Source organism: Chiloscyllium plagiosum, unplaced genomic scaffold, assembly GCF_037043375.1.
Source record: "Chiloscyllium plagiosum isolate Xiang-an unplaced genomic scaffold, Cpla_swu_hap1 HiC_scaffold_1, whole genome shotgun sequence".
Taxonomy (NCBI): Eukaryota; Metazoa; Chordata; class Chondrichthyes; order Orectolobiformes; family Hemiscylliidae; genus Chiloscyllium; species Chiloscyllium plagiosum.
In genome coordinates, this window is record NW_028270139.1 from 137072058 (window position 1) to 137084563 (window position 12506).

General features: G+C 40.4%; 1 protein-coding gene across 2 annotated transcripts in view; it reads right to left on the reverse strand.

The window, feature by feature from the left end:
- LOC122560086 (transforming acidic coiled-coil-containing protein 3) overlaps positions 1–12506 on the reverse strand; it is a 53723-nt gene that overhangs the window by 24149 nt on the left and 17068 nt on the right. For both annotated transcript variants that reach the window (XM_043710347.2, XM_043710519.2), the window contains exons 6-8: positions 10621–10675; positions 6072–6279; positions 1190–1248 (exon numbers count right to left, since the gene is read on the reverse strand). In XM_043710347.2, coding sequence (XP_043566282.1) covers positions 1190–1248; positions 6072–6279; positions 10621–10675 — 322 coding nt within the window. The remainder of the gene's footprint in view (positions 1–1189; positions 1249–6071; positions 6280–10620; positions 10676–12506) is intronic.

Consider the following 12506-nt stretch of genomic DNA (forward strand, 5'->3'; position numbering starts at 1 on the left):
TGATACACTTTGGGAAGAATAACAGGAAGGGGAGAGTACTGGGTCAATGGAAAGGTTCTTGGTAGTGTGGATGTGCAGAGGGATCTTGGAGTCCATGTACATTGATCCCTGAAAGCTGTCACCCAGGTTGATAGTGCTGTTGAGGCATACGGTGTTAGGTTTCATTGGTAGAGGGATTGGGTTCCCCAGCCGTAATGTCATGCTGCAACAATATAAAGCGCTAATGCGGCTGCACTTGGAATATTGTGTACAGTTCTGGTCGCCTCATTACAGGAAGGATGTGGAAGCATTGGAAAGTGTACAGAGGAGATTTACTAGGATGTTGCCTGGTCTGGAGGGAAAGTCTTACAAGGAAAGGCTGAGGCACTTGGGACTGTTCTCATTGGAAAGAAGGCTAAGAGGGGATTTGAGAGAGACATACAAGATTAGATAGGGTAGACAGTGAAAGTCTTTTTCCTAGGATGACGACATCAACTTGTATGAGGGGATATAACTACAAATTGAGGGGTGATAGATTCAAAACAGATGTCAGAGGCAGGTTCTTTACTCAGTGGTAAGGGCATGGAATGCCCTGCCTGCCAATGTAGTTAACTCGGCCACATTAGGGAGATTTAAACAATCCTTGGATAAGCACATAGATGATGGGATAGTGTAGGGGACAAACTTATAATGGTTCACAGGTCGGCACGACATTGAGGGCCGAAGGGCCTGTTCTGCGCTGTATTGGTCTATGATCTATTTTCCCTATAGCATCAGATGCTGAGGGGTGACCTTAGAGGTTTATAAAATCATGAAGGGCATGGATAGGGTAAATAGTCCAGGTCCAAAACTAGAGGGCACTGGTTTAACGCAAGTGAGAAAAGATTTAAAAAGGTATCTAAGGGGCAACTTTTTCCCCCGGAGAGTATGAAATGAGCTGCCACAGGAAGTGGAGGAGGCTAGTACAATTACAGCATTTAAAAAGGCATCTGGATTGGTATATGAACAGGAAGGGATTAGAGATATATGGGCCAAATGCTGGCAAATGGGACTAGATTAATTTAGGATATGTGCTCAGCATAGAAAGTTGGACCAAAGGGTCTGTTTTCATGCTGTATCTCTATTACTCAGTAATTAGTGAATTCCAACATTTGAAATTAATGAAAACAAACAGGTCACAATAAATTACTAAGTAAGTTTCCATACTTACTGAAGAGTGGCCAAACTGCTCCAGGTAATCAATTTCTATAGGATCATTAAAAGCTGGAACTGTAAACAAAAAATTAAAACAGCTGAAGATACAAATTCAATCATTACCATACATGGAGAATTTAAGTTCAGTGCATATATTAGTCAAACCAAAAACATGGTGTCAGGCTATCATAGAAGCCAATTCATGTATGATTGTTGATCCAATCAACTGAAATAGCCAACCAAGTTTCTCAAACTGCAGGTACTGTGAAGGAAGTGATCTTGTGGAACCACCAGAGTAGATAAACACTAATTGTTTGACTTGCCAATCAAAAAAGTCTCCATTCTTAAATAACCAACAAACATTCATGCCCAACTCTTCAACACAAGCTTAAAAGATTCACACCTACTATGTAGACACATGCTACAAATTTCAAGTCTCGACTTCAAAATATTTGTAGAGAGTGCATGAAGCCTTTTCATTTGTCATCCAACTATGTATTTATCCAAATAAAAGATTGCTTGTCTCATATCCAAAAAGATTAATTTCCATGCTGGGACACGAATATCTAGGTAACAGTTACCATTCCTTAACCCCTCAGCAAATCTAAGTCATTATTAAATTTGCATCACTAATATTAGGTTAACTAAAATGGATTCCCTTTAAGGCATTTGAATCAAAGCAAACTACAACATGAGAGGACCAGCTACTATCAGAAGATGGGCTTCAACGAATCAGCTGGAGATTTTTGCTCTAGATCAAATCAAAATGGACACAGGAGGAATGCACAAGCACAGAGAAGTTAACTATGTGCTGACAGACAAAAAAAAATGCAATAATTAAAATGGAAAGAGCTTTGAGCCAAATGTTTGAAAAGCCTATTTCCAAACTATTCACAACAAAGCCTGTGGTCCACCGTTTCTTGACTTGTCTAATTCTCACTTCAAATTGGGCATGTTAAATCTGCATTATAATTTTTTGTTCAGTATCTACTTGTGCTCTCGACTAGTAACAAAGATGTTCATTTCAAATCCTCATTTGGTTTTACCTCGAGATCAATGGATGATTTTCTGTTTAATTTGCTGTAATTTCCAAACCACTCCCTGAAGCAGCCGAAAGAAAGTCATTCTGCTATAACACCTATTTCATTAGTATGAATTGGCTATAAACAATGTGGACATTGTTTGGATAACATGAATTTTCTAATAGAAAATTGCAATTACTGTTCAGTAATGATCTTCCACAATGCAATTTTCTATATAGTAGTTTTCCATAGTGTGAAGTTGCAGAGGAACAGTTGTCACATTATAGCAGAACCACAAATTCTCCAAGAGATGAGCAAACAAAAACAAAATGCTGGTGGAACTCACCAGGCCTGGCAGCATCTATGGGGAGAAAGCAGAGTTCTTGGTGACAGTTCAGAACTGATGCCCAATGGGACTGTACATAAGAATCATTGGACCCAAATGCCAACTTGCTTCTCTACACAGATGCTGTCAGCTTTGCCAAGATTCTCCAGTGACATGTTTTTATGCCACAGATTTGCACAACTGAATCACTAATGCCACTTTTCATACCTGAACAAAGGCAGCCATCTGTTTGGCCAAAAAGCTCTGGACAGTTATGAAACAAGAACAATTATTCCAGTTAGAGGAGGAAAAAGCCTGCCCTGTTACCTACAAAGTGATTCTCATGTCATTATAAGTCAGAAAAAACATGGACCTAAAATCCCTGATGCTGCCAGACCTAGACAATAACTCCAGTACCTTTGGAGTTAAATTTTACTCAGAGTACTTCACTTTTGTTGTAAATGTTGATGGCAGCCAGCACAACAGTCAGATGGGACTTGCAACGGGAGAAGGCAAAGATTTCCCAGGGAAGACAAGAACAAGGGAATGATTGACAGTAACCAGATGTCATTCCACAATGCAAGAGTAATCTTCAGAGCTTGGAATAAAATACTTAGTGGGAAACAGGCCATTTGGTCTACAAGCCCACACTGATCCTCTTAAGAGCATCCCACCCAGACCTATCTGCATTTCCCAGTGGTTAGCACACCTAACCTGCACATCTCTGGCCGTGTTGCCGAATCTACCTAGTTTGCACATATTTGGACTGTGGGAGAAGACTGGAGCACCTGGAAGAAAGCCACGCAGACTTGGAGAATGCCTTTATGGAGTTTGCAGTCATCTAAAGGTGGAATTGAACCAGTGTCCCTGGTGTTTGGAGGCAATGCTAACCTCCAAGCCACTAACACACAAAGCTGTCAGTCACAAAGCAAAATTTAGGAGTCATGAGGCAGCAATATCTGGATTGAGTTCCAACAACTGTATGGCTCCATTTAGTCTTTATGTATATACCTAATGGACATAGCCTAACTGGCTTTTAGAAACTCTATTCTTGTCCAGAAAAATCAATTGGTGGAAAAGAAAAAAAAAAGGGTGCTTTAAGGAGTATACTCTAATCTACTGAAACAAATCCTTGCTCAACCAAAAACCCCACTAAGTTCATAATTTACAACACAAATGAATATAAAAACAGTATTAGACTGTTGGAAGTGATAGATTAGAACTTCTGAGCTGGAGCTTGCCCACTCAATCGATTTCTTCTGCACCCCTCCTTCCCCTCCCATTCATGGCCAGTGATGTCCAGGAGGAAAGCCAGTGTGGCCTTGGACTCTGGGCCCCAGCATGTAATTGGGACTCCTGGTCTCAGTGAAGCTTAATAGTCTGGTTTGGAAAGATTGTTATCCTGATCACATTTATTTATTTTCATTTATTGCTGAACATCTCATTTCTCTGCCCACCCAATCTATAGCTAGGTGCCTTGCTACCTCAGATGGATGTATGCTCGCTGAGCCAGAAGGCTCATTTCCAGACGTTTTGTCACCATACTAAGTATCATCAGTGGGCCTCTGCGCAAAGCACTGCTGATAATTCCTGCTTTCTATTTATGAGTTTGCATTTCTTTGGATTGGTGATGTCATTTTTTGTTTCTTTTTCTCAGGGGGTGGTAGATGGGATCCAAGTCAATGTATTTGTTGATAGAGTTCTGGTTGGAATGCCATGCTTCTAGGATTTATCGTGCATGTCTGTTTGGCTTGCCCTTGGATGGATGTGTTGTCCTTCCTCATATCTAAGGATACTAGTGAGAGGGTCACGCCGTTTTGTGGCTAATTGATGTTCATTTGTCCTGGTGGCTAGTTTTCTGCCTGTTTACCAAGGCATCATGGTGGCCCACAAACCCACCAACACACTAAAACAGCAGCTAATGAACTTGAAAGACCTTATATAAACAGGCAAAGCTAATGTCATTTACAAAAAAAAAATGACAAAGGTCACAAACTACATTGAACAAACAGGCAGAAAACTAGCCACATGAACATCAACTAGCCACAAAACGACATGACCCTCTCTCACTAGTGTCCTTACATATAAGGACACCACTTTGACTGGGACAACACATCCATCTTAGGACAAGCCAAACAGACACGCATGAGAATTCCTAGAAGCAGGGTATTCCAACCAGAATTCTGTCAACAAACACAGTTAGACCCCATCTACCACCCCCAAGAAAAAAGAAATTACATCACCAACCCAAAGAAATGCAAACATAAATGGAAAGCAGTGCTTTGCCTGGAGGCCCACTGAAGATGTTACCTAATACGGAGGCAAAACATCTGGAAATGAACCTTCCAGCTCAGCGAACAAAGCTACACCCAGAACCTCAACTTCAGTTACAAATCTTCTCAAAACTCACCTCAGATGGAGCTAAAAGGGGTGACTTGTACACTTGACTGTAGTCATGTGAGTACGTGACAATAAAATTCATTCTAATTTTAAAGAGAACTTTTTGGGGGGGAACCTAGCTCAAGTATATGCATGGGCTTGAATCAGTCATATTTAAACAAGGAGGGTTATTTCTTTGCAGTGGAGTGTGGGATACAGATGAATTAATGTTATTTCTGCAACTATAAATTCTGATACAGAACAAGAATGAGGAAATATATATATTCAGCTAAAAAAATGATGTTAGCATGAGACATGATTATAGAACAATGGTAGATGTCTGGGCAAACAGGAAAAACATCTGTCTCCCACTTGTACAGAGACACAGGAACAAACCCCAATTAAAAGGGCTTAGTGATAAGATGCTGTGAGGGGCAGCACAGATGGAGGGAGTAGATAATGGTAAGCAAAGGATGGGATGACATCAAACAACCTTATGGGGGGCCAGAGATAGGCATTTGTCACGGACAAGGCCGGATAAACAGCAGTTGTGACATCAGTCTTAAGGAAATGAATGACGAAAGCGGAGGATGGGGGCAAACAATGAAATAAGAAAAAAACATGGGGATTCAAACTGTATAAATCGAGAGTTTGTTGGATTTGATGTGCATTTGTCATTGCCTTACCTGGCATTAGACATTGCACCCACTTGCAAGTGTACAAATAAACGACACTGTTTCAGATTTTTGGTCTCGGACTGAAATTATTGAAGTGAGTGAGCTTTTGTTTCTCACAGGAGTATTACATGACAACCAAGCAAAACCAACTACATAATGTTACAAGTCCAAACTAAGCCATGACGTGACAGGTTTTGAAGTTTGTCACTAAGAATTTAATTCCCCTTGTTTCACATTCGTTTTCTGAACAAATGTTAATATTTATGCACAAATTAGAGCTACTATCTTAGGTTAGTACCATCTTCCACTGGTCTGAAGGTAAAAATCAAGTCTGATATGAATAGAGAAAACAAATACTGGACAGCTGGATTGCAGATTTAAAATGTTCAACTACTGCTGAAGTGAAAGAATTTAAGCAGAAGTCAAGAGCCAGACTTGGATAAAAGGAAACAGTAGGCTTGATATATTCCTTGACTGACAAGGTAGCAATCTTACTTTGGTCAGCAGGCCTGAATTCTTCAGTTTCACTTTCAATAACATTGCGGAATGTAGAGGATCCTGGTACAGAGAAGCCAAAGTCAATACCATCCAGTATTTCTGCATCAGTCATTGTTGATGGTACTCTGCCATCAGCAATTATTCGCTCAAAATTGAGTGGCAGCCTCATCTCAATGTTTTCAGCTTCAGGTGAAGAGATGGGATCCTAAGAGAGTGAATACATTTGTCAGGTCATAATTGGAAACCTTCAGCTACCACATACAGCTTCATGATGCACTGATGGACTCAGCTATATCTGTCTTCCCCCAAAGCTTCCCATTTCTCAAGTTATTCAAAATTATGCCTTTGGAGGCAAACAAAAGCTTAACTATATTTTATCATTACTGCAAAATACACATGACAACATCAAAATGAAATTATATGGCACTGTTGTAGTCCAACTAGAGTCTTTTAAATTCAAGAATTAAGCAATTTTAAAATTTGATCACTTTTTAAAGAGAAGAGAGAATTTAATAATTTCCTGTGGGGTATTAAAATGTCATAGGAAACAGTTGTAGCCACATGGTTACCAAGGCTGATTCGTGGGGAGTGTGTGCATCAGTGTTGGAGATCACAATTGTGAACTTCACTCAATTACTTACTAAAATAAATTCAAGGAGGTGGCTGTCACTGGCTCAACCAAAGTTTTGTCTATCTGTAACTGCAATGCAACTGGGAGCTGTCTTCTTGAACAGGAAGTCTTTGGAGGTGAGGACATCTGCAGCTGTTCTGGAGTTCCAAGATTTTGACCCAGATTTTCCAACAGTGAATGGAAGTGATATAGTTCAGAGCCAGAAAGGAGGGTGAAATTGGAGGAAGTATGTTCAAGTAGTGACATTTCTATGCACCTGTTAGCCTTGTCTATCTGGGAGTTACAGATAGGAAGACACTTAAAATGAGCCCATGTTACTGCAATGCATGCTGTAGATGGTACACTGCTGAAAGGGAACAAATGTTGAATCTTCCTAATTGCAATGCTTTGACTTGGAACGGCATTAAGCTTGTTGATGGAGCTGCATTCAGTCAAGGTTAGTGGACAGGCTGTCACTTGCTGCAAGACTGCTAGCCCCTGACCTGCTGCTGCAGAGATAGTATTTATGGCTAGTCTAATTCAGTTTCTGGTTAGTGGTAACTCTCCCAGGATGTGACTAATGGGGATTTCAGCAAGGGTAATATCATTGCATTTCAAGGGAGCAATAGCCCTTCCTTTGCTCTAACTCCCTTGTAATAAGGCATGCATTCTATTTGTCTTACACTTTGTATCTACATGCTGACTTTGTGCAGAAGGACACCTAGATCCTGCTGTAGTACAGTCCATTGGAGTCATTTACAGAATCTGCTTTCTGTTAGAGGACAGAGTCCTACAGTATGGTCCTTTGGCCCAAACTAGTCCTTGCCAATCAATCAATGTCCTTCCACATGAACCACATTTCCCTGCACTTGGCCCATATCCTTCTAAACCTATGTATTTGTCCAAATGCTTTTTGAAAGGTTTAGTATACCCAGCTCAACCACTTCTGCTAGCAGCTCATTCCATATGTTTAGAAATGTTGGTCCTCTGGATTCTTTATTCCTTCCCCTCTAACCTTAAACCCTCTATTCCTCTACCGTGGAAAATGGCTGAATGCATTCACCCGATCCATGCATCTCATGAGCTTATACACTTCCATAACACCCACTTCCAGTCTCCTACAAAAAAAAAGTCCTAGCTTGTTCAACTTTTCCCTATGGCTCAGACCTTCAAGTCCAGGCAGCATCCTTGTAAATTTCTTCCACACTCTTTGCAGTTTAATAACATCCTTCCTACAGCAAGGTGATCAAAACTGAATACCCAAGTGCAGCCTGTATAACTTCAATTTTCAATGCCCTGACTGAAGGCCAGTGTGCCAGAAGCCTTCATTGTTGTGTTTACCTGTGACTCCAGAGAACTATGAACCTGACCTCCAATGTCATTCTGTTCCACTGCACTCCTTAAGGCCATTCACCATGAAATGCCTACCTTGATTTGACTTTCCAAAAAGCAAGACCTCACTTATCTATATTAAAATCCATTTGCTTTCTCAGTCCACTTCCCCAGCTGATAAAGTCCTGCTGCAATTTCTGAACCTTTCTCACTATCCAATTTATCATCTATTTTGAAGTCATCTGCAAACTTACCAATCATACATGTACATTGTTATCTGTATCAGTGATTTGTATGACAAACAGTCACAGGCACTCCACAAGCCACAAGTCCAACAAGCATCCTTTAACCATTACCTTCTGTTTCCAACCATCAAGCCAATTGTGTATCCAATTTGCCAGCTCATACTGGATTCTATGTGATCTTACCTTCCACAGCAGACCATTGGAACCTTAAAGACCTTACTGAAATCCATACCAACTACATCTACCACCCTACCCTCGTCAACATTTCTGATCACTTCAAATAACTCAAATTTGAGGGGCATGGTCTCCCACTCAGTCATGCTGATTACTCCTAATCCAACCCTTTCTTTCCAAATGCATTTATCTCTCAATCTTAATCTACCACAGATGTTATGCCTACTGGTATTAGTTCCATTTTTTTGAGCAGCCCTTGAATAATGGCACAACATTCACTACCTTTTAGCCTTCTCAGACCTCACCCGTGGCTAATGATGCAAAATATCAGCCAGTGCCCCTGTAATTTCTTCTCTAGCCTTTTGCAGTGTTCTTGGTTATAGCTGGTCAGGACCATGAGACTTATCCACTTTCGTACATTCTAATACATTGAACACCTCCTCTGCTGTGATATGCACTGTCCAAGATATCACCAGTAAATTAAGTTCCGAAGTCTTTGTGTCTTTCTCCATAGTAAACACAGGAGAAATATTCATTGAGGATCTCATTTAATGGCTGAAATTCTGCACATACATAGCTACTTTGGTCCTTGAGGGATCCTATTCTCACTAGTTATTCTTTTTCCTTTAATAGGTTTAAAAAACCTCTTTGGATTCACTCTAATCCTCTCAGCCAACATGGTCTCATGCCCCTTTTTCACCCTCCTGATTTCTTTCAGTAAACTCCTGTATCCCTTATATACCTCCAGGGATTCCCTTGGTCCAGCTGCTGGTACCTTAGCCATGCATTCTCCTTTTTTCTGGTCAAAGACTCAAAATCTCTTGCCATCCATGCCCTTCACCCTCACAGGAACATGCAGACGTTGAACTCTAGCTATCTCACTTTTAAAGGCCTCCCGCTTGCCAGAATTCCTTTTGCCTGGAAACAAACTACTCCAAACAACCCCTGTCTAATTCCATCAAAATTTGTCTTTCCACAGTTTAGAACTTGAACTGATCAGTCTTGTCCCTCTGCATAACTATTTTAAAATTAGTAGATCTATAGTCACTGGTCCCCAAGTCACACCTCCACTGTCACCTCACTTGTCCTGCCCTATTTCATAACAGTAGGTCTAGTTTTGCCCCTTCCCAAGCAGGGCCCTCTAACCAGAGGAAACTTTCCTGAACGCACTTAACTTCCACCCCATCTAAGCCCTTAATGTTCGCAGTCCCAGGCTATATTAGGAAAGTTTAAAAATTCTGCAAGTCTCCAAACTCCCTGCATATTTGCTCCTCTAATTCCCATTGATTCCTGATGAAAAGCTTATGCTTGAAACATCTACTCCCCTGCTCCCCAGATGCTGCCTGACTAGCTATGCTTTTCCAGCACTGCAATTAGACACTGATCTCCAGCAGCTACAGTTTGCAGTGTCTCCTATAGTACAACCCTAATAACATCACTGTCCCCTTATTTCTTCACTCCACCCACAAAGCCTCACTGGATGACCCTTCAAATTATTTCAACTGATTACTACTCACCTTAAATCAAAAATGCACCTCCCCCCTTTCCATTAACTGTCCTGCCTAAAGCACCTGTACCCTGGCACATGAAGCTGCCAGTCCTAACCCTCCCTTAACTCTAATGTCTGAGATCCCACTCCCACATACCAATCCACACCCTGAGTTCAGCCTTACATGTCAGCTTTCTTGCATTGAAATAAATACAATTTATTCCAGCAGGCATTCCTTGCTTCCTGTCATGTTCCAGCCTGACCAGTTGCTTCACTTTACTGATTACTGTATCTCCCTCCAGCCTCACACTTGCCTCCCTGCTGTTGAGGATCCCACCTGCCTGCCAATCTAGTTTAAATCCTCCCTTGTAGCACTAGCAAACCTGGCCGCCAAGATATTGGCACCCCCCCCCCCCTTCAGTTTTCAGGCCAACCCCATTACATTTAATCCGAAGTTATGGTACAGGATGCTATTCAGCCCATTGTTTGGGCCATTTTGCCTACTCAGCATACATTCTTTTACAGCATTCCCATCTTCATATTGGGAATCCAACAAGATTTGCTTGAAATACAAATGAATACCTTCCTTCAAGTCAGATCCAATAGCAATAGTGGAAGTCCCAGTGATCCAAGTAGCACTACTAGATTGCAGACAATCCTTATCAGACCAACAAGTACTTGGAAATTCAGACCCACCTGTTCACAGGGAATTGCAGAGACTTCCATCATTGGTTTAACTTTACAAGTGTTTCTGCGAATATTAAGATCAGCACAATTATTTTTGATAAGTCAAATCTATTCAAATAGACTGCCAAAGCAAAATGAGGTTTGACAAAGGACAACTTCCATATCTAGAATGACAACAATGGAAAGAAGGAATTATAATAGTTTATTTGCAACTTCAAACACATGAATGCACCATAAGCAACAAATAGCAGGTGCACAAAGCCAATCAAAAAAGTATTCTCATCAAGTATGGCCACAGCCACAACAAATCTTTGCTCTGGGACAGTTTCCAATGACTTATCCAAGGATTAGGGAATAGGACTTTAAAAAGCAGAAAAACATCCTGAAATGCCAAAGGAACAAAAACAAAGCCCACCCTTGTGAAAGACAAAATATTCATTCATATTTGCAAACAGGCAAGGCAGACAAGAGTACAGTTGAGGTATAACCCATATGCTACCAGAAACATTGATCATCTTAAAAATCAGGATAATTGATTCTTTCCCCATAGTTTAAACTGACACTGCATTTGTTTAGGCTAAACTCAAGTTTGGTAAAACAGCAATTAGAAAGGGCTTCTAACTTCAGAATATACAATCATTTCTGCAGCTCATTAAAAACATCCTTACCTCTTATTTTAATTTATATTAATAGCAGAAGTCTGATCACTCATTTTCAGACTCTGGGCACCTTGGAAAGTCAACAGTCGCCTTTCAAGAGCAAATAAGAGGTTAGAGAAGCTTTCCTGAACTTTCAATCTGATGAGAGTACAGTTGTTTGGTATCTATCTCCAGGAATTTTATTCCATGACAAACTTACTGACCGTTTTCAAGTTTGTTCTTGTACATTTGCAACCCAAATCCAATTAGAAATACAACTGTCTTTGAGTGAGGTTGTAAAAGAAACTAAGTTCCACAAATCAGTTCTCAGCACTAAGGAAAGGGGTTTATCTTAAAATCCATACACAAGGTATTCTATACCTACTTCCAAGAGCAGTTAAAAAACTGAGCATTGATGCAAACCTACAGGCTAGGCCAAATTTGGCCAACTAAGCCCAGACATAATTGGCAAGCTTAAATCAATCTCTAAAGTCAAAAGACACATTGACTTCACATCTCAAATCAAAAGGCTTTATAAAATGGAAATTCCAATGGAGTGTAAATATAATGCAGTCCAGGGATAGACACCTCAGGTTTCTGAAGCATTTGGATAGTCAAGTTCAAATCAAAGTACAGAGATAAAATAGTTAATGTTGGGTCCAGTGACTGGTAGTTGTTGTGGAGTGTAATGACTATTAGAGGCGTGGTTGAAAAATGTACATGGTTCAGGCATAATACTCTAGAATGGGCATATTTCAGAAGTGGGTAGCAAGTGGAAACCCAATAGGCCAAATAGCCATCTTCTGCACCATAATAGTTATGTTTCTGCAAAGAGATCATAAAACCAGCCAGATTTAGAAAAATCAGGGCCAAAACAAAAATGAATTGAACTTGCAAGAAAAAAAACTAAGAAAGATATTGGCACTAAAACCTAAAAGCATTAATCTGAAAGCCTGCATCCTATAGTCTTAGGATAGTTGCAGAGGGGTGTTAGTTGCAATTTTCTCAAATGTGCTATGATCAAGCTGCAAGTATATATCTTTATTCAGAAAAAGTAGTGTTAAATCAGGAAACTACAAGCTAGTTAGTCTGACATGTCATTGCAAGTGTTGAAATCGCTACAGGAAACTAGACAAAATCAAAAAATCTACATTGAACTATAGAATAGAATCCCTAGTCTGGAAACAGGCCATTTGGCCCAACAAATCCACACTGACTCTTCAAAGGGTAACCCACCTAGACCCATTCCCCTACCCT